This window comes from Vanrija albida (assembly GCF_041260175.1).
Source record: "Vanrija albida strain AlHP1 chromosome Unknown contig_3, whole genome shotgun sequence".
NCBI classification, from domain to species: domain Eukaryota; kingdom Fungi; phylum Basidiomycota; class Tremellomycetes; order Trichosporonales; family Trichosporonaceae; genus Vanrija; species Vanrija albida.
Window position 1 is genome coordinate 1,545,752 of NW_027191422.1, and position 25,038 is coordinate 1,570,789.

Below are 25,038 nucleotides of genomic sequence, written 5' to 3' on the forward strand. Positions count from 1 at the left end.
ATCCGAGCGGCCGAGCACACTAGCCCAGTCGAGGCTCGACATTGCAGCAGTATCGCGCTATCCACATCTGGGATCTCCGCAAGGCACAGTGCCGGTACGCCGCATGCTACGGAGCGCTGTTTGCGCGATGAGCTCTGGCATTGTGCGTCGGCGAGGTGCCGCGACGTGAACGCCACAGCATTAGAGATCGACCGTGCCGTGACCAACGAGCCAAGCAGGGGCACCGGTCTAGTGCCTGCTCGACATGAGGCCCAGGCCGCGTTCACTTCTTGGACCAACACCGGCACTAGCGTCGAAGGATTGAATGAATGGGCTTACGTAGGGGACTTACATACCCGACTGCGAGTGGGAGAGCTGTAGATTTCGGTGGTGGGGTGGGCCGACGCCGATTCGGCGGAGGGAGTCGGGGAGGGGGCGCTCGGCGCGGAGTGTTGTCCGCGTTCAGCGCAGCACTGCACAGCTACGGCCTTGCCGATACAAGCAAGGCCCCCAGCACGGTGCTGCTGGGATGGCGACGGGCTCAAAAAACCCCAGTTGCTCAAGTTGGGGTCAGGAACCACATCGCTAGACGAAGACTGCAGGCTACTAGAGTCTCGTCGGTCCAAGTAGCCGATAGTCACATTGGGATTTGCGCCACCGCGGAGCAAAAAGTGCGGGGTCGCATTAAGCTCCTTTGGGCAGCCATTAGCGTTTTGCGGCCAAACCTAGCGCCGGTAACTAATGCTTTCCTGCGGTAGATGACGCCAAGGTCCTCACTGCTTGCTCGGTAGTCATGTCCAGCAGAGCGCACCACGGCATGCTCGCGCTGCAGGTGCCAACGGTGGCATGATTCCAGCCGCGGATGGGCTCGCTCCTGCGCTTGCTCTCGCGGCTAACAGGCATGATGGCGTCATGGCTGTTCCGCACCTTGGTCAAGCCATGCAATGCAGCCCTGGTTATACAATCTAGATGTGTCTATGTTACTCGGCTTGACCAGGTCGGGCCGCTGCAGTGGAAGGAGAGCCACTAGCTCTGTGTATTTCCAGCCGCGTCCTACTCCCACTGCACTTCGACCCAATGCGAGCGCTCACCGCCGCTCTTGAGCATCTCCGACACACGGTCTGTTGTCATCCGATTTTTCCTTGTCTGGTCTTCATGGAGGTACAACCGCGATGAGTGTAATGTCGACGTGTCGGGAGGTTCATCGAGGATGCCAGCCAGCCTTAGGACGCGGAGGGATGGGAGGTGGGCCCCTGCGGGCTGGAGCAGCGGCTTGAGGAGGGCAAGGAGGGGGTGAACCCCTAGGTGCCATTCTTCGTTGGGCCCCGAACCAAGGTGGAGATGAACAGGTGCTGCTGAGTTTACTGGGAACTCGGAGAGGTCGAGTGTCTTTGTGGGTCAGCGTATTTAGACAAGGCACCTACCCTCAGCACAACAAGCTTGCGCCCGAGGCTGCCCATTCCGTGCGGCCACAGCTTCATGACGTCGGGTGAGGTGGGTGCGCGAACCCCGCGCAGGCCGAGCGCTCGCAGCCCGGAGGGGAGAACAGTCACCAGGCGGTCCAGATCGGCCGGGAGCGTGCAGTACGCGAGGTCGAGGGACGTGAGTGCAAGTGCCTGCAGGCGCGGCACGTCGCGCAGCAGCGGGATAGGGGATGGGTGGGCGGTGAGCGCGAGGTGTGTGATCATGTCGCCGTTCTCTGGCGAATCCCAGTCGTCGTCCTCCTCGCCGGGGTCAGGCCGTCGGCCCCCCCTCACTCCAGGGTCATACTCGAGCAAACCACGGATCTGGCGGTCCGAGAGCCGAAGTGGATCGCCCTGCGGCAGGAGCGCAGCCCTCCGGATGAGGAGGTCCCGAAAGCGGAGGTCGAGCTCACGGGTCGTCTCCAGCACTGCCTCTCCCAATGTCATCTGCTCCCCACCGTCTTCGTCGTTCAACACCTCGGGGTTGTGCAGAAGCTTGAGGACGAGCCCGATGCAGCAGTCGACAAGCCGAGGCGCGCCTTGCAGAGGCCACGGTGAATCGATGCTCTGCCCGAGCGTTTCGGAAGCTGATAAGAAGTCGTAGGTCGTCGCGCTTCTCTCCGGAAGTGAGGAGGAGTCGGTTTCACTCCGTTTGGTAGTAGCCGGGCGCCATGATCGGGGTGGTGCTGGCCCTGCAACTGATCTCGCAGCGGCGCGGTGGGCCTCTTGTTCTCGGCGCAGTAGCTCACCCCTGCGACATCAGTATTGACCGCGCGGCGGGAAGAGCCGACTGACGGGTGGACCGCCCCGCTGTCAATCTCCAGTGCGAGGTCGATTGAACTTGGCGTCCACACCCGCTGGCCCCGGAGATGCGGGGGCAGCCCTCGCCCCCCGGCGTCTACAGCGTTGTCGGCGTCCTGCTGCGGCCGCGCGCGCCGCGAGGACGATAGGAGGTCGTTTACGGATCGTTCGGGTGCTGAGCGGCTCGGGGTTGAACTGGTCGCTATCAGGTGCTTGAAGGTGAGTGCGTGCTTTGGCATGAATGGGTCGAGGAAGATTGATGCGGAGGACGAGATGGTGGCAAAAGTCAGCAGAACGAGCAAAGTGGAGGTCGCGCTGTGAGTGATGGCGGAGTTCGGTGCGACTCGGCCGGCTCCGGCAAGGGGTTGCTGGGGGGCCCGCCCTCGTGTTCTCGTCTCGCCAGTCGTGTGTGAGGCTGTTCACCTCAGTCATATGCAGTGGCCCACCTCTGCCACACTTGTCCTACGCATATATCTGCTTGTTAGATGCATCTCGGTCTTGTTCCGAGTGTGAGTTGCATTGCCCCGTCCTGTTGCCCCGCAAAGAGCACAGTTACCCACGGGGTCAGACTTTACCGACGTCATCGGCGGCACCTTCCTCATATGGTCGCCGGCGAGTGTGTGACCTGCCTGCCTGCCATCCCGGACGACAGCGTCCCGGGCGACAGCATGACCCTCCAGCCCAACCTCACATCTCACTCCTGCATCCCCCTCTCCCCCATCCACATCCACCAGAACCCACCAAAGTATGGGTTCACACGGCCACAGCGATCGCGGGGGCGCCCAAGCGCACAGCAAGCTCGGCGAGTACCCCCAGCTCAACAACGATGCCAGTGAGTAGCGCCAGTTGCGGCCATCGCCGGGAAGGGAGGCGGAGTCGGGTGGACGGGTCGGTGGCGGCGATACACCTTGCTCGTACAGCAAGTATAGTGGCGGGTGGGTGGGCGACGCCTTGCTTGTGCAGCAGGGAGGGTGGGTGAGCGAGGGTTCATCTGCAGCGCCAGCGAGGAGCCGGGGAAGGCGAGGCAGGACCTGTGTCCGGGACGCCGGGGTTCGCCGGGGGCTGACGGAGCAGGGTACAAGCACTTGAACTCTACGCGCGGGCGTCTCGACCAGTTTGTTGTGAGTTGGTAGCTGGGGATGTGGGCGATGTGTGTGATGGGGGGGACTACTGCCCAACGCACCTCTACTGCCCAACGCACCTCTGCTGCCCATCGCATCGGCCGAAGCGCCAAGCTAATCGCCAGGGCGGCCACTTTGCCGACTACAACCTCTCGGCGCTGCACTTCCATGCGCGCCTCGACGACGAGAAGCACGTCAAGCTCGAGGTCTGGTCCGCTCCGGGACTCACCAAGCCGACCTTTGAGGAGGCCAAGCGCGCGCAGTACAAGCCTGCCAAGAAGGGCGAGTCGTTCGGCCCGTCCTGGGTAAGTTGGTCGTTGGCTGAATGTGTCGCAGCTGACACTACAGACCAACCACTGGTTCAAGGTCACCATCCACATCCCTAAAGAGTTCGAGAAGTATGAGCGCGTTCAGTGTACGTTGTGGCCGGCCGGTGGAGCAGCACTGATGTCCAGTCGAGTTTGACTGCTCCGGCGAAGCCATGGTCTGGGACACTAAGGGTAACCCGTACCACGGTGAGTTGAGTGTTCAGTATGTGGGCTCCCTCAACTCACCCTGGCAGGCCTCACTGGCGGCTTTGGGGTCGACCGCCGCGTCGAGTTCATTATCCCGGAGGAGCACCGCAAGGCGGGCGTTGGTCACTACTACGTTGAGGCAAGCTGCAACGGCATGTTTGGCCAGAACGGCGAGAACCCTCCCGACGTGAGTGCCACGATCTTGAAATGATGCTCACAGCAGCCGAACCGCTACTACCGTCTCAACAGCGCCGACCTCGCCGTTCCCAACCAGGACGCTTGGCGCCTGATGTGGGACCACGACGCGCTCAGGCAGGTCTACCAGCAGCTCCCGGGCGACTCATCGCTCGGCAACCGTGCCAAGTGGTCGGCCAACGAAATCATGAACGTCTTCCGCCAGGGTGACCTCTCGAGTGTCGCCGATGCCCGCAAGGCCGCCGAGAAGGTATTCGGCTCTGACTGGGAGAAGGAGATCCAGAAGGAGAGCGAGTCCGCCGGCAAGCAGCAGGGCACGCTCTGGGGCATTGGACACTGGTAGGCCTGATGCTGGGGATGCTGCTGACCCAAGCCACATCGACACTGCCTGGCTGTGGCCCTTCTCGGTGACGCAGCAAAAGTCGGCGCGCTCCTGGTCGACCCAGTGCGACCTCATCGACCGCTACCCCGAGCACCGCTTCTCGGCCACCCAGGCCCAGCAGTTCAAGTGGACAGAGCAGCTGTACCCGTCTCTGTTTGAGCGCATCAAGACTAAGGTTGCTGAAGGCACCTTCCAACCGCTGGGCTCCACATGGGTCGAGATGGACACCAACATGCCTAGCGGAGAGGCGCTCGCCCGCCAGTTCCTCTACGGCCAGCGGTTCTATGAGAGCCGCTTTGGCTTCCGCTCAAAGACGTTTGTCCTCCCTGACACCTTTGGGTACGCCTCGCAGCTGCCCCAGATCTCGCGTCTCGCCGGTTCAGCCAACTTCTTCACCCAAAAGCTGTCGTGGAACGCCGACAACGCTTTCCCGCACACCACCTTCAACTGGGTCGGCCTTGACGGGTCCCAGGTGTTGACTCACATGACCCCGGTGAACAATTACAACAGTCAGTGCAACATTGACGACATTCGCCGCGGCGTGACCAACCACAAGAACCTCGAGGTCACCTCGCACGCCCTGCTGCTGTTCGGCAATGGTGACGGTGGTGGCGGTCCCACTCCGCCCATGCTGGAGAAGCTCCGCCGTGCGCGCGCGCTCGGCAAGGTGAATGATGCCGGCGGTCAGCTTCCTCTCGTCAAGATGGGTGGTAGCTTTGAGGAGTTCTACGACGCAGTGCGTAAGGAGACGAACAACGGCACCCTCCTGCCCATCTGGCGTGGAGAGCTGTACTTTGAGCTCCACCGTGCGACATACACGTCCCACGGCTCGATCAAGAAGGGTAACCGCAAGAGCGAGATCCTGCTCCGTGAGGCCGAGTACGCGGCGACACTTGCGAGCATCTACGACCCCAAGTACAAGTACCCCAAGGACCGCATCGACGCGGCGTGGGAGGATGTGCTGTTGTGCCAGTTCCACGATGTGCTCCCCGGTAGTTCGATCGCAATGGTGTACGTCGACGCCGAAGCCAAGTACGCCCAGATCCGCAAGGATATCACCAAGGTCATCAACGAGGCATACGAGGTGCTCTACAAGGGCACCCGCCCGCTTGAGCCCAACGAGACCGTCTCAGGCAAGGCGTCGCTCGTCGCCATCAACACGATCCCTGGCTACCCTCGCCAGGAGGTCGTCAAGGTACCCCTGTCTGCCCACAGCAGCGTCCGCGCCCACTCGGCTCAGGTGTCCAAGGACGGTCACGGCTACGTGCTCGTCGAGTCGACTGCGGACAGCGCCGTGTGTGTGCCCAAGGGCCTGTACGCGGACATCAAGCCCGTCAGCGTCAAGAAGCTGGCTGCGGATTCGTTCACCATTTCCAACGCATCGCTCACAATCAAGATTTCGGACGGCAGGATCTCGAGCATCGTTGACACTGCTGCCGAGTGAGTTGGGCCGCAAGGTTGCGCTGACATTGCAGGAAGGAGCTGCTCTTCGAGGGCCAGACTGCCGGCTTTGTCATCTTTGAGGATCACCCGAACTACTGGGAGTAAGTGTAGTTGTGTCTGCCTTGACTCACACTCCAGCGCCTGGGATGTCGACGCGTTCCACCTGGAGAAGCCGCAGCACCTCAAGTTCTCGTCTGTTAGCATCAAGGAGAACGGCCCGCTCCGTGGCAGCATCAACGCCACTGTCAAGTACGGCAAGAGCACGATCGACGTCGAGATTGCCCTCGACGCTGTCCCTGCCAGCCTCAAGCCCGATGCTCGAAGCTTGATCCGCTTCGACGCCAAGGCCGACTGGCACGAGAAGCACATGTTCTTGAAGTGTAAGTGGGCTGGTGGCCAAGCTGACGTCACAGTCGAGCTTCCCCTCGACATCCACTCGGATGTGGCGACCTACGACACGCAGTTCGGTTCGCTCACCCGCCCCACCCACCGCAACACGAGCTGGGATGCTGCCAAGTGAGCCCCGGGATTCGAGCGACTGCTGACAGTCCAGGTTCGAGGTCTGCGGGCACAAGTTTGCCGACCTGTCCGAGTACGGCTACGGTGTGGCGCTCATCAACGACTGCAAGTACGGCTAGTGAGTATTTAGAGCGGGGGAAGTGAGCGTCTGCTGACACGCCCAGTGGCACCGAGGGCAGCACTGTCCGCCTCTCGCTCCTGCGTGGCCCCACGATGCCCGACGCGGACACGGACATGGGATCGCACACGTTCTCGTTTGCCATCTACCCGCACTTGGGCACGTACACCGAGTCGGACGTGTCGGCGGTGGCGATTGCGTTCAACGCCCCGCCGCGTGTCCGCCTGGGTACGGCCACGAGCGCGGTTGCGGCGGTCAGCCCTCCGTTCTCTGTCACGGGCGCGCCGAACGTGTTCCTCGAGACGGTGAAGCGCGGCGAGGACGACGTGCACTCGGCCGGCAAGGAGCAGACTGTGATCCTCCGCCTGTGGGAGCAGTTTGGCGGCCACGCCAAGGCCAAGCTCAACATGTAAGTGGGGAGTGCGATGGTGGCTGACAGTGTCAGTTCGGGCTTGTCCGTGTCCAAGGCGGAGATTGTCAACATTCTCGAAGACCACGTGAGCGAGGCATCGGTGTCTGTCAACTCTGCCGAGGACAAGTCGACGATTGTGCTGCCGTTCCGCGGGTACGAGATCAAGACTGTGCGCCTGACGCTCGCGCCTGGCGCTGCGGTCAAGACGCGCCGCTCGCCGAGCGAGGGCTGGATCAAGCTCTAGGCGGGGGCAGGGTTGTAAAGTTTTGTAAGAAGGAATGCAAATGTGTGCTTGAGGGGGGCGGGCCGGGTTGTTGGTATTTTTGGCTTGACCCGGCTCTAGTCATGCGACGTCGGACAAGAGCGAGTGCGAGGTGGATTAACTCAGGATGTGAGATGAGTGACAGCCACTCGGTAATCTCGGCCAGAGGTGAGAGCCGCCGCTCTACACCCGAGCTCGCAGCCCTTTGTCTCACCTACCCAGGCAGTCCCGTAACGAGCGCCGAGCGAGTCCTCTCCGGCATTGCCCCACGGTGCGGCGCAACTACGAATATTTTCGGGACGCACCATCGGACATGGCCGAATGCCGCCACGCTTGTGTCAAGGCCGGCTCTGCTCTGCTGCTGCGCTGTGCTTCTCCTGCTCCTGCTCCTGCTCCATGCAGTGTCGGCGGCCGCGGGTATGGCGCCGTGATTCCGGGCTCGGAATCGGCGTGCATGAGCCTTTGCCGGGGAGGATGAGCGTTTTTCTGCCTTTCTGCTCGTCTCACCACCCCATCACTGCACGCACGTATGCGCGCGACAGGACCGCGACGACAATGACACCCCCGCCGAGCGCCCACGAGTCGGAGCGCACGCTCGCCGCCGGCGCCGGGCTGGACAAGGCGCCGAGCGGCACGGAGAAGCGCGTCGCCGCCGATGTCGACGTCGAGGCGCAGCCCGACCCCGCAGACAGCATCTACGACCGCTTCTCGCCCCGCACCAAGGCGTACATCGTCGCGATTGTGTCCTACGCCGGCTTCATCGGGCGTGAGTGGCACACTGTGTGGGAGGCGGCGAGCTGACGGCCCAAAGCAATCGCCTCGTCCTCCTTCCTCCCGTCGATCAGCGTCATGGCGACCGATCTGCACACGTCCCCCGCGGTCATCAACTACACGGTCGCCATCTTCATCGTCTCGGTGGCCGTCGCGCCGATTTTCTGGTCCCCCCTCGCCGGGTTCTACGGGCGCAAGCCGGTGTATCTGGCCAGCATGCCCATCATGGTGAGTGGGCGCGGGAGCGAGCGGAGCGAGCGGGCATGCATCGTGGGGCGGCGGGCCATGTTGTTGGTGGTGGTCGACTGGCGAATCGGGGATGGCCGACAGTGTCACCTGCCATGGCGACATGTGGCGTGGTGACTGCCGCTGGCCTGCCGCGCCTGCCGGCCTGCAATGTGGCTCGAGGCAGCAGCTATTCACGGCGCGCGGTGCTCGTGCTAACCCTCCCCCAGGTCGTCGCGTCCGTCGGCGTGGCCCAGTCGCGCACCCTCGCGCAGATAATCGGCACGCGCATCCTCCAAGGCATCGGCAGCTCGTGCGTGCTCTCCGTCGGCGCCGGGACCATCGGCGACCTCTACCGCCCGACGGAGCGCGCCAACGCCATGGCCTGGTTCTACACCGGCACGCTGCTCGGCCCGGCGCTGAGCCCGATCCTCGCGGGCATCTTTACGCAGTACACTGCGCTCACGTGGCGCGCGACGCAGTACTTCCTGTGCGCGGCCAGCGCGCTGAGCCTGGCCCTGCTCGCGTTCTTCTTCCCAGAGACGAGCCACCCGCCCCTGCCCCACGACACGGCGAAGCAGGCTACGGGGAAGCGCTTCGTCGCGTACTGGTTCAACCCGGCGCGCAGCCTCCTCCTCCTGCGATACCCCAACATCTCGATGATTGTGAGTGTGCCCCGCGGCGGCGCTGACGGCCCAGACAATCGCTTCCTCCTGCGTCATGCTCCAGATGTACTGCGTCGTCGTGCCTCTAGCCACCATCATGAAGGACGAGTACGGCGTGGAAAACGCAGCGATCGCAGGCCTCATCTACCTCGCGTCCGGCGCCGGCACGCTGCTCGGCAGCCGGATATCCGGCCCGTACGCAGACTACACGGTGCGCACGTGGATGGAGAAGCGGGGCTACCGCCGCCCCGAGGACCGGCTGCGCGCGAGCATTGTCGGCGCGGGGCTCGTGCAGCCGCTGAGCGGGCGTGAGTCGGCGTGTCGATACCCACTAACGGCGCAGTGGCCTACGGATGGATCCTGCAGAGCCACCGCGGCGGCCTCGCGCCCATCTGCGTCATGCTCTTCATCAACGGCGCGGGCATGCTCATGCCGCTGACAGCGTACAACACGTACCTCGTCGACTCTGCGCAGAAGCGCAGCGCCGAGGCGATCGCGGTCAACAACTGTGGGTTGCGGCTCGGCGGGCGTGGCTGACCATAGTCTGGCGGTACATCTTTGCTGCTGGCGCCTCGGCGGCGGTGCTGCCGCTGTCCAAGGCCGTGGGCTTCGGCTGGACCATGACCATCGCGGCTGGGCTCGGCTGGATCGGGGTCGCGGCGGCCATCGTGACGCTGGTCTACGGCGAGAAGTGGCGCGAGGCCGCCGCGCGGCGGTTCGACACGCCAGAGGACGAGGCCGAGCTCGAGACGGAGGGCGGGCGCGCGCCCGAGTCGGAGGCGGCCATCGCCGCGGCCGGCGAGGAGAACTCGCTCGGCAGGGTACTCTCCCACGCGGCGGGGCGCGACGCGCCGCCACGCCGCGACTCGGACGACCACAGCGAGCACGAGCACGGCGAGCCAGGCCACCTCCCCGCCGTGAAGGGCCAGCTACCGCTCCGCCGCACGGGCTCGCGCAGCTCGCAGCTCGGCCGCACGCGCTCCCGCAGCTCGACGCTCCCCACCGTCGGCGAGGTGCTGCAGCGCAGCACGAGCCTGGGCGGCGGGTCGATCCACGGCGGTGGGTAGGGCCTGGCTTGGATAGATCATAGACTGCTACATGTACATTATGGGCTTTTGGCTTGCGTTGTGGGCGGCGTGGCCCGTGCGGCGCCGACGCCGAGGCCGACGCCGAGGCCGACAGCACACGCCCGGCTAAACTCGTAAAATCGGCTCGGACCGGCCGAACCGCCAACGCGCGGAATTCAAGTCAGTCGTGCTACTCTCTCTCCACTCGTCTCCAACTGCAATCCCACCCCCAATGCTGCTCCTGCGCCCGGCCCTGCGCGCCGGTGCGCTGCGCGCGCGCGTGCTGCGGCCGCCCGTCCGCTCCCCGCTCGCGACAATACCTCTGCGACTGCACTCGACCAAGCCGCCCGCTGGCAAGGCGCCCGCCGCCGCAGACCACGACCACGAGCACGACCACGAGCACCACCACTCGCTCTTCCACTCGCACTCGCACGACCACGCCCACGGCTCCGAGGGCGCAGAGCAGATCATCAACGCGTTCAAGACGGGCAAGCTGGACCGCGGGACAAAGATCACGCTGCTGGGTGGGTTTGGGCTCGACTCCGCTGACTCTAGGCCTTGGGTCAAACGTCGCGCTCACGGTCTCCAAGGGCCTCGCGGGCCTGTTTATGAACTCGGCGTCGCTGCTCGCCGAGGCGGGCCACTCGCTGTCCGACCTGCTCGGGGTAAGTGGGGCCTTCCCCCCCTCGCCCTCGCTGGCTCGCCGGCCGGCCGCCCCGCTCGCTCGCTGACGCTCGCTCGCTCGCAGGACTTTGTCACCCTCGCGACCTGGCGCATCAGCCGCAAGCCGCCAAACGACCGCTTCCCCTGGGGCTACGCCAAGTTCGAGACGTGCGGCACGCTCGCAGTCAGCGTCATCCTCGTCGGCGGCGCGATCGGCATCGGCCTGCACTCGTACCACCTGCTGCTGCAGGTCCTGATCCCGTACCTCGAGTCGCTGCCGCCCGACTCGCTCCTGCACGGCCTGCAGGCGTACCTCCCGAGCTCGGTGCCGTCGCCCCTGCTCGAGCTGTTCCACGCCCACGGCGTGGGCGACGCCCATGGCCACGCGCACGCCGTCGGCGAGGCGCACGCCCATGACCACGGCGCGGCGGCGGCCGGCGCGGGCGCGTCGGGCGCGATTCTCAACCCCCACGCCGCGTGGTTCGCCCTCGCGAGCGTCGTCATCAAGGAGTGGCTCTACCAGATCACGAATAAGGTGGCTAAGGAGGAGCACTCGCCGGTGCTCAAGGCGAACGCGCTGCAGTGAGTTGGCCGGGGAGGTGTGCCGGGAGAAGCTGGCGGAGCGTGGAGGCCGTGGGCGGCGCGCGCTTCTGGTCTGGTGCCGAGGCGGAGGTGATGGTAAGAAGCGTCGTGCTGCTTCGCTTCGCCGCCCGGCAAGAAGCCTCATGACGACGCCGCATCATGGCCGTGGCCGTGGCAGCTGCCGCGTCATGATCGCTGCCGTGTGTGCGTGCTACGACGCACACACGCACCGTCGATCACTTCGCGAGCCACACTGTCTCCGCCACACGACCACCGCTGCACCACGAGCACCACTCACACCCCCAGCCACCGCGCCGACGCCCTCACGTCCCTCGTCGCCCTCGGGTCCATCGTCGGCTCAAGCCTCGGCGGCTACTCGTTCCTCGACCCGCTCGGCGGCATCGCCGTGTCCTTCTTCATCCTCCAGCAGGGCCTGTCGCTGTCCAAGGTGGCGACAATGGAGCTGCTCGACGTGGGCATTGACGCAAAGTCGCAAAAGTCGATCGAGGACATTGTCGACGGCCTGGTCGACCACCACACGCTGCTCGGCTGCCGCAACGTGCGCGGCGTGCGCTCGGGCGGCCAAATCGTCCTCGACCTCACCATCGTAGTCCCCGCCAGCATGACGGTGCGCGACAGCCACGCCGTCGAGCAGCACGTCCGCGACGCCATCATGGCGGCCAAGAAGGAGACGCGCGAGGTCAAGATCCACGTGCACGGCGACGACGGCGTCGCCCTGCCGCACGCGGCCGACCCGCCAGCGACGCCGCCCTCGCCAAACGGCAACAACGACTTTGGCCGCGACGGGTGCTAGTCGCCGTCTGTCGCCTGTGTAGAGCCGCCACCACCCACCTGTGCTGTAACCCGCAATTGTAGTCCCCATAGAGCCAAAAACCACTGCCAAACTTGATACATCATGGCCGATGTGGCCGCATGCCACGCGTAGACTGTAGCGACTGCACCAGCTTCGGCCTTTGAGTGGAGACTGGAGCTGCCGAACATGCCGAGGGCGGTCAAGATTAATTTTACTGGTGCTGCGGGCGAGTGCCAAGCCGGTCAAGGCGCATCGCATCACGTACGCAAGACGAGGCAGTGCGCCAAGTCGCGGGCGAGTGTGGCCAAGCCGACAGTGCGGACACACGGGCAGTCACCGTGCGTGAGTGAGTTGAACCCAGCGAGCGGCCAGCATGCAGTCGTGTGCAGTGCAGCGCAGTGATGATCAAGGCAGCCGTCGCCGCTCGGCATCTACCCTCCCCCCCCGCGTTCGGCAATCACTGCAGACGCCGCGGGAGGTCCCATCAAGGGAACGCCACTGTGCGGCGGTGTGTTTCGGGTTAGTTGGGTGATGGGTGTTATTGTTTGCCCGCTCGCTCCGACGCTGACAGTGGCACCCACCCCATGGCACACCCTACAGATCGATCCTGCCTAAAGCACAGGGCGGGCAGCCTCAGGGCCATGTTCTTTTGTCCGTGCAAGAAGTCCTGGGCGATCGTCCGCAGCAGTGAAGCAACTTCTCACACTATGCACGCCGCCCTACCTCGATTCAGCGGCGACGTAGGTCGTCGTCGAGCAATGTACTCAAGAGTGCGCAGCGTAGAGCTCGCTCGCAGGCCCGTAGACAAGCCAAGCCCCCCGCCGCGCTCGACGACGGCTGGTGTTTTAGCTCCCACGTGAGCCTTCCCTGCCAAGAGTCACACCCAAACAAGCCTTGTTCCGCCGGGCCCTGAGTGAAAAAGTCGTCCTCGGGCCTCATGCCTGCCCCCCCCCCCCCCGCCCCTCGCCCGCCCCGCGCTGCTGCGGCGCCACGGACAGACGCGCCAGGCCAGCGCGCGCAGAGTCACGCCCCGACGACCCCCCCCCCCCCGTCCCCCTGTTTGTCAAGAGTCGTACAGTGAACCCACAAGGTCGCCAAGCTGGGCCCGTGGGTCAGTCAGTGGGTGGGTGCCTCTGCTGCCAACCAACCACGCCGGCCAGGCCGCTGCCAACACACTCTCCATCACACTCCTCATCTCATCCTCGTCCAAGTCCACCTTCAGACCCAGCTGTTCATTTTCCTTCGCAGACCAGCTACTACACTTTTGGTCCTTTAGCCCCCCCCGCCCCCACGCACGCACCGCACACAGCACCCGACACTCATTCACTTCCCCCCCATAATTTTGTTCATCGCCAGCGCAATGCTCCCCGCCCTCCTCCTCGCCGCTCTCCCCCTCGCGGCCGCGGCCCCCTGGGCCCAGCCCGACGACAGCCCCGTCCACGACCTGTTCAAGCGCCAGGGTGGTGCGTACTGCCCGCTAGCGACGAGCACGAGCTAACTCCCCCAGGCCACACGTTCCCCCCGCCGCTCGCCGTCCCCCCCGTCGAGGGCATCCCCAAGGCGTGGCTCGACAAGCTCAACGCAGTCAAGGACCAGATCGCAAACGTCCCGATCTCGACCCCCGTCGTCTCGGCAGACTCGAACGCCGTCACCTACCCCCAGGGCACCAACCTCGAGGCCAACGGCATCTGCGCCTACACGACGGGCTGCACCACCAAGGACGACATCTGGGCCGGCCCTGACGGCGCCTTCCTCGTACGTATCCCGCCCGGGCACGCGGGCTCGCGGGCTGTCTGGCGTCTGGCGTCACACTACCGCACGCATCACTCACACACCCCAGATCACGTTCGACGACGGACCCGGTGCCGGCACGACCAACCTGTCCAACTTCCTCGAGAGCAAGCAGATGTCGACGCACGCGACCCACTTCATGATTGGTGGCTCGATTGTCGCCAACCTCGAGCTCTTCAAGGGCGTCTTTGACCGCGGAGGCCACATTGCCTCGCACACCTGGTCCCACTCGCGCATGACCATCCTCAGCAACGAGCAGATTGTCGGTGAGCTCGGCTGGACCATGCAGGCCATCGCCGACAACACTGGCGGCCGCCTCCCCCTCTTCTGGCGCCCTCCCTACGGCGACCTCGACAACCGTGTCCGTGACGTTGCCAAGAAGGTCTTTGGTCTCGAGACTGTCGTCTGGAACCGTGACTCGAACGACTGGAAGATTGCCCGCGAGGGCAAGGGCCCCGTCGAGAAGGTCTTTGACCAGTGGGCCTCTGGACCCAAGAGCCCCGGCCTCAACGTCCTCATGCACGAGATCAACACTGGCACTGTCGACATCTTCATTGCCAAGTTCCAGAGCTTTGTCGACGCCGGATGGAAGGTCCTCAACGTCGCCGAGGCCTTCAACAAGGGCATGTACTTCAACGCCGCCGACAACAAGGCCCCCGTCACCTCCATGTCGATTGACCAGCTCGGCGCCCAGGGTGCCGCCCCGCCCGCCAACTCTGGTGCTGCCTCGTCGGGCGCCGCCGCCTCGGGTTCCGCCTCTGGCACTGCTTCGGGCTCGGCGGCCCCTGCTGCCACCAAGCCCACGTCGGCGGCCTCGCGCGGCTTCGTTACCCCCGTCGCCACCGTCCTCGTCTTCGTCTTTGCCGCTGCTCTCATCTAAGTAGCTGCCTGAGGGGCGCATGCTTGTACAAACACGACTCTTTAGCCTCGTTGGTCTTAATATCCTGGCGCCGCCCGCCCCCCGGCGCCAGTTTTGCCCTTCGTCCAGACCCAGGCGGGATTCGTCTCCTACCTTAGAACACTCTCCATAGGCATAGTCTTAGCTTGGTGTCCCGATGCCCCGAGTTGACTCAATGCACATTTACTCAGCCTTGCGTTGTTGTTGTTGTCGCCGCCGCTCTCGTCAGCTGGCTGCCCATGTGATGTGTACGAGAGAGGGCTGAAACTTTGTTGTGAGGGCGGGGCGGCGGCATGTGCGCGCGGGGGCTATGTTCGCCTTTGCCAAGAAGGGCATGAGAGTGTGCCTTCGAGGGGATCGGGGGAGCGGGGGCATGCATGCAGCGGGATCAGACGGCAGGGCAAGGCAAGGCAATTGACTGTGTGAAGCCAGGAGCAGCGTGCAGCGTGAGCGTGCGACATGCGACATGGGGCCGAGATTACATACGTTGCACTGGCTGTGCTGTCGCCTGCCTGCCTGCCCGCATACTTACGCGTGCTGCATGACGCGCGAGTGGATGCAATGTGCGCAGTTGTGGAGCTGTTTCACTCGATCACTCGTGTGGGACAAGCGAGCAGCGCGCCGCGCGTTGGCCCGCCACGTGCAGATTGCATCATACTCCCCCGCCAGGCGGCCAACAGCGCCGCCGCAAGCAGCCAAGCCAGCCGGCGAACCAACTTGGCGCCGCCCGCCGGATTCCTCCATACAAAGCCAGGCAGCGAGGTTAACAACGACGCCGCCGCCCACGACGTCGCCGTCGACACACTCCACCCACCCACCCAGCACACGGCGTATCTTATCGAGTCGACGCGACGACAAGCAGCACACGTACACGTCCACACACCACGTGCCCGGCGGCAAAAACACGGCGTTCACGACCTGCTCCCCGTCGCCCTCGCCACTCGACTCACGCGACCCCGACAACATGGTGGCCATGCGCTCTGAACCACGGCGCCGGCAGACGTCGTGGCCGCACCGCGCGCTCGCGCTCGCCGTCGTGCTCGCCGCGCTGGGGCTGTACTCTGCCGTCGCGCTGCCAAGGCTGCACGCCCGCAAGCTCGAGCACCGGCACGCGCACCACGCGCACCTCAAGCGCTCGTTTGGCGCTTTGGAAGAGGGCGAGGTGAGTGGGATGAGGTGGATGAGGTGGGGCTGGTGTGCTGACACACTAGCCATCACGCGGGACACTCCTCCGCATCCCGTACGAGGTGTGGTGGGACGAGACGCCGGCGGCGCTCCGGCCGGCCTTCCTCGCGCTCCTCGTCCTCATCCTCGCCGTCCTCTTCTCCTCCATCTCCATCACGGCCAGCGACTTCTTCTGCCCCAACCTCGCGACGCTGAGCGCGTACCTCGGCCTGAGTGAGACGACGGCCGGCGTCACGCTGCTCGCGTTCGGGAACGGCAGCCCCGACGTCTTCTCGACGTTTGTCGCCGTGCGCGAGGGCACGCTCGGCCTGGCCGTGGGCGAGCTGATCGGCGCCGCGAGCTTCATCACGTCGATCGTCGTCGGCTCGATCGCAATGGTCAAGCCGTTCAACGTGCCGCGCCTCCCGTTCGTGCGCGACGCCGTCTTCTTCGTCGCGGCGGTGCTCACCCTCATGTGGGTGCTGAAGGACGGGCACTTGAGCCTCAGAGAATCAGGCGGCATGGTCCTCGTGTACGTCGCGTACGTGTTCGCCGTCGTCATCTCGAATTACATTGTCGGCCGGCGCCGCAGGCGCAGGGAGCTCGAGGAGCTTGGCTGGAAGGCCAGCACCGAGGTCGAGCGCGCGCCCAGCCCCATTGAGCAGCCGGAGCCGGTGCAGCCGTCGTCGCTCGCAGCGCCGGTCGTGGTGGAGACGCCGTCGACACCGCAGCTCAACGACTCGCTCGCCCTCCGCTCGTCGCCGACCCGCGTGACCCACCTCCGCCGCGTGTCGGCCGCGACGCTCAACTCGGACCAGCACGTGCACCACCACGCGCACCACCACGACGCCGACAACGTCGACACGCCGCGCGCGACTTTCTCGCTGCTGGGCGCAGTCGAGTTCCGCGACGTCGTCAACTCGCTCCGCCAGGAGATTCACTCGCCCTCGTCGTCGCGCCCACCGTCGCGACCTGGCAGCCCAGGGCTAGACGACGACGAGGGCCACCACCACCACCACCGGCGCCACCTGTCTTCGGGTCCGACGCTTTCGCCGACCGCTGCGCTCTCTCGCCGGCAGTCGCTCACCGGGCAGCGGAGCAGGAGCGGCTCGCTAGTGCGTACCCCGCTCTCACGGTCGTCGTCGGGCCGAGGGCCGGCACGCCCAAGGTCGCCTTCATTAAGCGACTCGCCCGCCGTCCGCGCTCTCGAGGCCATCCCTCCGTCGCCGGAGCAGGAGCCAGCCGTCGTGTCTGGCAGTCCGAGCCCGCGGAGGGGAAGCATCGCGTCGCGTAGAGGCAGTCTCGGGTCCCGCAGGGGCAGTCTCGCGTCCAAGCAGCCGAGCGGGACCGATCTCCCCTCGCTGGCTCCTGCCGATACCTCGAGCTCGGCGACACTGGCTGGCTCGCAGCAGCGCGCGGCGCGCAAGGTGCCCGACCTGCCCAACCTCATCATCCCCGGCACCGACACGCCGCGCAAACCGTTCCTGACGTCGCATATCGACGACGCCGAGTCGCCTGGCCTTGACCTCCCGGCCATTGCCATTGTTGACCCCAGCGGCGAGTCGCATCCCCCGCCCATCTCGCGCAGCAACACGCATGAGAGTGTGTTTGTCCAGGCGCACACGGCCTTCTACCGCATCATGCACACGCTCTTCCCGTCGCTGATCCAGTTCCGTGAGAAGTCGATCCTGGGTAAAGTCCTCGCGATCCTCTCGGTCCCTGCAATCTTCTGCCTCACCCTCACGCTCCCGGTCGTCGACGACGGCCGTGGCGGTGACGGTGGCATTGCCCTTCCGATCGAGGACGAGCCCTTGACCGACCACACGAACGCCCTCCCGCTCGTCGAACAGGACGACTACACGCCAGTCGATGGCGACGAGTACGACGACGACGACGATGCTGATGTGCGCTCCTTCCAGCACCTCCACTCCCACTTGCATCTGCACCGCCGCGCGAGCATCAGCCCGATTGCCCTGGTACAGTCGAGCTCGCCAGGGTTTGACGACGACGCGTCCGACACGCTCTCGGCCATTGCCGACGACTTGTCCGATTGCGACGGCGTAGAGTACAACCCGTACCTCACTGCCGCGCAGTGCGTCCTCGGCCCGGTCGTCTGCACGTACCTCCTCTTCCTCGAGGAGGACTACCTGCGCTGGGCGCTGGCTGTCGCCGGCGGCATCGGCGTCGGCATTGCCCTCGTCACACTCAAGCACTCGACAGATGGAACGGAGCAGCCGTGGAGGCTGATCCGCTGCTGCAGCGGCTTTGTCTGCAGTATGATCTGGATCGCGTCCATTGCCGACGAGGTCGTCGCCGTGCTCCAGACTGTGGGCGAGATCTTTGGGCTGTCGGACGCCATCATCGGCTTGACAAGTAAGTGAGCCGACGCAAACATTGCTGACGGGCCAGTCTTCGCAGTCGGCAACAGCTTAGCAGACCTCGTGGCCAACGTCACGATTGCGCAGTTTGCGCCGACCATGGCGTACGCGGCGTGCTTTGGCGGCCCGCTCCTCAACCTCCTGCTGGGCATTGGCGGCGCGGGCTCGTTCTCGATCCTGTCGAGTCCGACACACGCGCCCGTGCTCATCAACTTCTCGCCCACGCTCTGGGTGAGCGGGTGCGGCCTGTTATTCATCCTTATCGCGACGGCCATTGTCGTGCCCATCAACCGGTTCAGAATCGACCGGCGCTGGGCAGCGTGCCTGCTCGTCGCGTACGCAGCCATCATGACGACCAACGTAGTCGTCGAGATCCGCCACGAGAGGAAGTAGGGGGTAGTTTGCCAGGAGGAGGTAGAGCGCGAGGGGGAGGCAGAGGAGTAGAGACCGAGAGGGTTGTCGCCTCGCAGTGTAGTTTGCATCATCGCACACGTGTAGCATTGTTTGGGTTAGGGTTAGATACAGCTGAGCTATGCACACGCGGGTTGCTCGGCGGGTGGGCGGTGGCCTGGCACGAGATCGGCCGGCGCAAGGGCAACCTGCTGCGGGTGTCAGGCGGCGAGGCGCGGCGCGGCGCAGAGGCGTAGAACCAACCCATGCCCCCGACCTATCCATATCCTCAAGCGATGCCATTCCGCACAGGATCCGTTCCGCCCGCGGACGGGTGGGTACTGTGGCGGACCGCATCGCCCCGCCTCGAATAGAAGCCCACCTTGCAAGTGTATGCCAGGCCGTGAATAGCAGCCAGCGGCAGTGGCGGTCGGCGACCGCCCGCCACAGTGGCCCGGCCCGCAGCATGTCTGCGGCGCAGCAGCTCTGGACCCGATATCCGCCATCGCGACATGGGTCGCCATGTCCCCCATGTCCCGTCCAGCCGGTGTGCTGGGCGCCTCGCGAGCCGGCCACCGCCGGCCGGCGGCGCTTGCCCGCTGGCTGCGTACCGCTCTGCGTGCGGTGCAGGTGGTCGCAGCCGCGGCTCGTCGACGCTCGCTGCACTGCATGAGCCCGACGCGACACCGCTTGAGCCCCGCCATGCCCCATGCCCATGCCCCACTGCCACCACAAGCGACGCCACGCTTGCGCGTCGGTGACGTCGTACGGTGCCACAACTTGTGCCAACTTACTTGAGTGTGGCACAACGTCCTCGCTAGGCTGCACCGCCTCATTCCGCAGCCACCACCACACAACCACTGGCCAGTTTTCATGTTTTCATAGTTTCTATCGTACAGCCGACGCCATCTATCAAGGATTGGGTTTTATGGAGTTTTACTCGTGCTCGCAAGAGTCTATGGAACGTTGCAGGTCGTTACATCAGCTGCCCTGACGGCGCAGGAACCTATCACGGGGCTAGCCCACAGTCTCCGGGCGTGGCATGCGGCGGAGAGTGCTGGGTTCGCGGGATGGTTGAGGCGGTCGTGGGTGGAGCTGGAGGAGATGGAGGAGGGGAGGAGGGGCGAGGAGGAGGATAGACAAGGGGCTGAGCGAGCGAGGAGCCGAGCTGCAGAATGTAAAAGAGCAGAGCGAAATAAACAGCTGGAATGGGGGATGGGGGGTTGGATGGTGCAGGGTGATGTGGTGAACGAGGGTGTTTTGGGTCGAGGTGGAGCCTCTGGGGGTGTCTGGCTATCGATGCCGCCATACCCAGTGTCCATGCCTTTGCGTGGCAAAGGTCCTCTCTCTGCCGCCGAGGCGACGGCGCTGCGTTTTGGAGGTGGCAGGTGAGAGAGGGGGACGCGGTATGGCTCGGGGAGGTGGAGCCTGAACAGGGAGAATAGTCGGTAAGAGATAGACAGCGACAAGCATGTCTAGTTAATGCGAGTGGGTACCGGACGTATACGGTACCCGTTTAGATGAGACCACCGGCCTCGGCGCGACGCTGCATCCGGCTCTGAGCGCGGACGACCGAGGGCGAAACGCCCTGGCGCTTGGCGTCGACGAGGGGGCCATCCGAGTGGATGCCCTGGCGGTGGCGCTCGAGGTCGTGCAGGCGCGAGAAGGAGCGCTTGCACATGTGGTGGGGGCACTGGTGGGGCTTGGGGCGGAGGGGGTCGTGGGTCTGGACGTGCGACTTGAGGTTGAAGACGCGAGCGAAACCACGGCCACAGACGGTGCACTTGTGGCGCTTCTTGGGGTCGTCGGGCGTCTTGCCCGGGACGTAGCCGCGGCCACCGCCGTGGAGGTTGGGGATCGACACGTTGGAGCGCGAGTCGTCGGCCTCGGGCGAGCCAAAGTCGAGCTCGTCGGCCTCGATCTCGTTCTCGCCGTCAATGACGGGGAGCGAGGGGCCAGTGGTGGCAAACGAGGGGTGCGACGACTTGGCGTCGCCGAGCGTGGCCGAGGCGGTGTAGGTCGGGGTCGAGGGGAAGGGGGGCGAAGCGCCGGAAACAGACGTGCTAGCCGACTGGCGCGACCAGAGCGAAGGGGCCTGGGGCACAGCGGGGGCACCGCCATCAAACGACGTGCGCTGAGGCATGTAGTAGTTGGTCATGGCGTTGCGCTGGGCAGCAGCAGCCTGCTGGGCGGCAGCCTCATGAGCCTGCAGGTGGGACTGAGCCTGAGCCTGGGCGTGGAAGACGTGCTGCTGCTGCTGCTGGTGGTGCTGCTGCTGCTGGTACGTGAAGGTCTGGTTCCAGCCCGCGGCCGCCGAAGGGGCGGGGGCGGAAAAGAAGGGGGCTGGCTGGTGCTGGAGGGAAAGCATGGCGTTGCGAGCGTTCTTGAGAACGTCTTCAGTGCCCATTGGCTGGCGCGACTCGAGGAGTGAGAGAGACAGTTCGGCTTGTGCCTGAGCTGCGAGGGCCTTGTAGTGAAGAAAGCGCTCCAGGTGGTGAACGCTCAGGGCCTCTGCGGTGGTGGTAGGCGAGGTGGCGGTGCTCGAGGGAAGACCGACTGCGGCGGCGGCGGCAGCAGCAGCAGAAACGTCGAGGCCGTCAAACTTGAACGACGTCGGCGAGAGGCCAGAAAGAGTCGAGACCTTGGGCGAAACGAGCGCGGTCGACGACTGGGGGGACGCGACGAAGTGGTCGTGCTCTGATCCCGGCGGGGTGTTGTGGCGCGCTACAATGTGGTCGAGGGGCTCAAGATCAAAGTCGAGAGCGCCGGCAGCAGCGTCAGACGAGTCAGACAGGGGCGGCGATGGAAGAGTGTACTGGCGCGAGGGCGAGTGCGCCTGAGAAGTCTTTGTCGAGACAAAGAGGTTGGAAGGCGGGCGGGGACGGACAAGTCCTGGGTCGAGGGATTCCGACATATGGCGGTGGGTGAGGGGCTGGCTAGCGCCGGCGCTTCGACAAGGTGTAAGTGTGTGTAAAGCGAGTTGGGCGGGGTGTGTTGTGGGTGACACGAAGTGATGATGAGTAAGATGTGTATAAGGACGAGATGGGATGTAGGAGAGGGAGATATTGTGGATGTGGAAGGAGGCGGTGTGAAAAGGGGGAGAAGTGTTTGGGGGAAGAGGGAGGGAGGGAGAGGGGAGGAAGGCAGTGTGCTTTCGCAGCAAGTGGTGTGGGAGGGAAGCAAGTTGTAGAGTGTAGTGTCGGTTGGAAAGGCGTCAAGGGACAAAAGGGACAGACAGGGCAGGACGGAAGGGGGGAGGGACTTGTTTCTGGCGGAGAATAGCAGGCAGGCCTCAAAGTGACAGCATCGGGGTGAGATGCAGGCAGGTAGTGGGCAGTGTGGCCTGCGGGCAGTGGGTAGGTCCGGTTGCCTGGTCGGGCGGGCGGGTTTGCTCACCGCTCACCGGAATAGACTGAAGCGAACGACGGAATAGAAAAACTACCTCTGCCCGGGCTAATAAAAGGGACACCAAGGGAAAACGGCACGACGGCAGAGGGTGGAGGGGGTGGAGGAGTGCAGGCAGAAGGGCAGAGGACAAGAGGCACCGGGGGATCCGAGCTTGAACTCTGTTTCAGGGAACAAGTGTCTCAGGGGTCAAGCGACAAGGGGTGGGTGTGGCGATGAAGCGTGATTTCGGACCCGTCGTCGCTTGCCTCGGCGCGTCATTTGGCTCTGGTTCCCCTTGTTTCCTCTCCCAGCGCTACCACTCGACAGTCCCATCAAACCTACGACGCGGTGACGAGGGACTTGTCGGTGGGGGTTTCGGGAGGGAGGCGGAGACCATTGGGCAATGATATGCCGAAGGGATCTGGCGGCGGCACAATGACACGGCACAGAAGAGTGGGCAGTGACAAAGCACACTCACACTCTGGCAACACGCAGACACTCCGCACGGAAAATCCGACGACGGTGCCGAGTGTGCCGAGCGACAGGGCAAGGATATCGCCCCTGGCAAGTGGCAACTGTAGCGACGACAGACACGATTGTGGCCCTCTGGCCCATTGCCTGCGCATGCCGCCTCGGCGTTTGCGGGCAAGGGAGCCAAGGCCCATCTGCTGCGGGCGCGGGAGGCAGCAAGCAAGGCCAAGGCGGGAGTTCGCCGCGCGCCGACGTCGTGCCGAGGCGGCCGAGCGAGCGTGCGTGCGTGCGTGCGTGCCGCCGCCCATCGCCCGCCGCCCGTCGCCCGTCGCCTGTCACACACCAACCTAGCAATGACGCGGGTCTAGTGGATAGGTGCCACCACACGATCAATCCGGCTTGCCGCGCTTGCCGCCTGAAACGGAACCGTTCCGGCGGGCAGAGCGGAGCGATGGCGAAAAATAGTCCCGCTAGCGTCCACTCGAGCAAGAAAGTGCCCGAGGTCGGCCGTAGCTTCATAGCCGAGGTGTCGTCGCCCGCACGGCGGGCGCGAAGCCTGCCTCGGGCGCCGCAGCCAGCAGCGAGCATGGTGCATGCAGCGCGCAGCAGCTGGGTGCAGCGTGGCCGTGGCACGGTGGCGAGGTTGCTAGACAGCACCAAGCACCGAGCACAGCGACGTCACGCTCGCCACACGACCTGATACACGGGACCGGCGAGGAAGGGGGGTTGCAAGGCGAGGAAGACAAGATGCACGACAACGAAAGCGGGATGCACGACGAGCAAGGGGGTACACACGGCGACGACACTCACAATGGTGACGCTTCCTCTGTTGAGGTGGTCAATGGTGTGTTGCACGATATCGGACGACCAGCAGTGGTGATGACCGATGTGTGAGGTGTTTGTGACGAGAGAGAGATGGGGGGATAAGAGTTGGGTTTGCTGCGGGTGCGTGCGCGGTCGCTGCGCGTGATATAGTATTGGCGGTGGGCGCCGTGGGCCGATAGCGAAAAGTGACCCGGCGTCGGCCGGTCGCACCACGCTGGCAAAAGCAACGGCGGCGGCGGCGGCGGCGAGCGGAGGGGGGCAGCGGCCGGGGGGGGCAGCGGCAGCGGCACATGCCAGGGAGCATACGTCTGCAGGCGGTGGCCGGGTGGGTACACTGCACAGGTGGCACAGGCAAGACGTGCAAGACGCCGATGGGCACAGGGCACGGCCGAGCACTAGCGCGCAGACTGTCGTCACCACCCCCACCCTAGCCCTCCCCTCCTGGCTGGCTCCTGCCGGCTCCTACACGCTCCTACATACAGGTACGCCCCACCCCTGTTGCTGGAATTGCTCGCTCGCTCGCGACGTCCTGCGCCGCAGCGCACCCCCGTCTCAGTCATCGTCATCGCTGTCGGAGGAATGACGGCGGGCGGCGACTGTGCGCCAGTCTCGGCGAATGCACCAGAGGCTTTGCCCGCGTGGAGCTGGCTGGCGCACGAGGCATCAGGTGATGCGGTGACGCCGTGCTGCAGCTGCGGATCGGACGCCAGGTCGGCCTGCCGCCGCAGTCACCGTGGTGCTAAACTGGCGCATGACGGCCCCATTTAGCTGCCCGGCTGCCAGAACGAGGCCAGCTTGCCAGCTTGCCACTCGCATGACGCTCGCTCGGAGCAGGCGCGGCGTGGGCTCGGCGCCGAGAACCGAATGGGGGCGGCGGGCGGCGGCGGGCAGACCCTAGAATGGCGTTTGCTGCCTGCCAGGATGCCTGCCAGGATACAGAGGAAGGGGCCATGACGTCCGGGTGAGGCAGCGCCCCAAACGCAAACGCAAACATGCAAACACGGTGCGTGGGACTGACACGGCTCTGCCTTGCCGCGCGGGCATTGCAGCGCGTGCCGCTCGATAACTTCGCCACCGGGTGTGCAGTGCCCCGGGGGAGGGCAGGTCGCCACCTCGCCGCCTCGCCACGACCTCCACGACCTCCACGACCTCCACGATGGCGACGCCACCGGTGCAAGTAGCTGCGAGTTTGAGCTGCGCCATTGAGTGTTTCCTGCTCGCTGCTCGCCCATTTCGTCATGACTCTTTCCCCTGCATGCATGCAACGACTCAAACCAGATCTCATCAGGTGCCTGCGGATTCGACGTCACAGCACTCAAACAGGCGCTACGCCAGCGCGAGCCCACCTTTCCTCGCCCCTCTATCCCAACGACCATCGCACGCTCCCCCCATACGTCAGTATGTCTCACCATGCCCATACGTCAGATCCCATCGAGGTGCCCTGCGGATCCCTTCAACTCTGTAGTCGTTTGGCACTGATATCCTGGATAGTGGCGGTTACGCGGGCCAGCCAATCAGCGCAAGGACCCCACAACACTTCGCCACAAACACGCTGCGCGAATACATATCCGCAGGATGCTGCGCACGCACGCGCACGATGGCCTGCGCACGATTGTCGGGTCCCCTCTCCCCTCCCCTGGGTGCCCTGCATAAACTTGGAGGGTGCGTCACGGAGAGAGCCAGCTCGGCCCGGAGCTCGCCGCTCACAACGACGGCACACCTGGAGTTGTCCGCTGC

At 64.8% G+C, this 25,038-nt stretch overlaps 7 protein-coding genes across 7 annotated transcripts; 5 read left to right on the forward strand and 2 right to left on the reverse strand.

Annotated features, from left to right (window-relative positions):
• Window positions 1-1,032: 1,032 nt before the first annotated feature.
• On the reverse strand, window positions 1,033-1,889 carry Q8F55_003891 (uncharacterized protein; the record flags this gene model as incomplete). Its single annotated transcript, XM_069352418.1, has 2 exons — window positions 1,033-1,368; window positions 1,404-1,889. 2 exons carry the CDS (start codon window positions 1,887-1,889, stop codon window positions 1,033-1,035), a joined length of 822 nt encoding a protein of 273 aa, XP_069209836.1.
• Window positions 1,890-2,990: 1,101 nt separating this feature from the next.
• On the forward strand, window positions 2,991-7,192 carry AMS1_2 (Glycoside hydrolase, 38 vacuolar alpha mannosidase; the record flags this gene model as incomplete). The annotated part of the gene is made up of 14 exons (XM_069352419.1): window positions 2,991-3,075; window positions 3,318-3,364; window positions 3,490-3,669; window positions 3,713-3,779; window positions 3,820-3,879; window positions 3,927-4,066; window positions 4,103-4,413; window positions 4,448-5,896; window positions 5,932-6,000; window positions 6,038-6,279; window positions 6,313-6,415; window positions 6,453-6,536; window positions 6,583-6,945; window positions 6,982-7,192. The coding sequence occupies 14 exons, from the start codon at window positions 2,991-2,993 to the stop codon at window positions 7,190-7,192; spliced, it is 3,411 nt and encodes a 1,136-aa protein (XP_069209837.1).
• A 573-nt stretch (window positions 7,193-7,765) lies between these two features.
• Window positions 7,766-9,938, forward strand: Q8F55_003893 (uncharacterized protein; the record flags this gene model as incomplete). The annotated part of the gene is made up of 6 exons (XM_069352420.1): window positions 7,766-7,976; window positions 8,022-8,209; window positions 8,437-8,871; window positions 8,906-9,179; window positions 9,215-9,379; window positions 9,415-9,938. The coding sequence occupies 6 exons, from the start codon at window positions 7,766-7,768 to the stop codon at window positions 9,936-9,938; spliced, it is 1,797 nt and encodes a 598-aa protein (XP_069209838.1).
• A 232-nt stretch (window positions 9,939-10,170) lies between these two features.
• Window positions 10,171-11,997, forward strand: MMT2 (mitochondrial metal transporter; the record flags this gene model as incomplete). Its single annotated transcript, XM_069352421.1, has 4 exons — window positions 10,171-10,462; window positions 10,494-10,603; window positions 10,687-11,183; window positions 11,490-11,997. 4 exons carry the CDS (start codon window positions 10,171-10,173, stop codon window positions 11,995-11,997), a joined length of 1,407 nt encoding a protein of 468 aa, XP_069209839.1.
• Window positions 11,998-13,357: 1,360 nt separating this feature from the next.
• Window positions 13,358-14,668, forward strand: Q8F55_003895 (uncharacterized protein; the record flags this gene model as incomplete). Its single annotated transcript, XM_069352422.1, has 3 exons — window positions 13,358-13,460; window positions 13,505-13,752; window positions 13,838-14,668. 3 exons carry the CDS (start codon window positions 13,358-13,360, stop codon window positions 14,666-14,668), a joined length of 1,182 nt encoding a protein of 393 aa, XP_069209840.1.
• Window positions 14,669-15,650: 982 nt separating this feature from the next.
• Window positions 15,651-18,621, forward strand: Q8F55_003896 (uncharacterized protein; the record flags this gene model as incomplete). Its single annotated transcript, XM_069352423.1, has 3 exons — window positions 15,651-15,848; window positions 15,898-18,223; window positions 18,260-18,621. The coding sequence occupies 3 exons, from the start codon at window positions 15,651-15,653 to the stop codon at window positions 18,619-18,621; spliced, it is 2,886 nt and encodes a 961-aa protein (XP_069209841.1).
• Window positions 18,622-20,134: 1,513 nt separating this feature from the next.
• Window positions 20,135-21,532, reverse strand: Q8F55_003897 (uncharacterized protein; the record flags this gene model as incomplete). The annotated part of the gene is made up of 1 exon (XM_069352424.1): window positions 20,135-21,532. One exon carries the CDS (start codon window positions 21,530-21,532, stop codon window positions 20,135-20,137), a length of 1,398 nt encoding a protein of 465 aa, XP_069209842.1.
• Window positions 21,533-25,038: the final 3,506 nt, after the last annotated feature.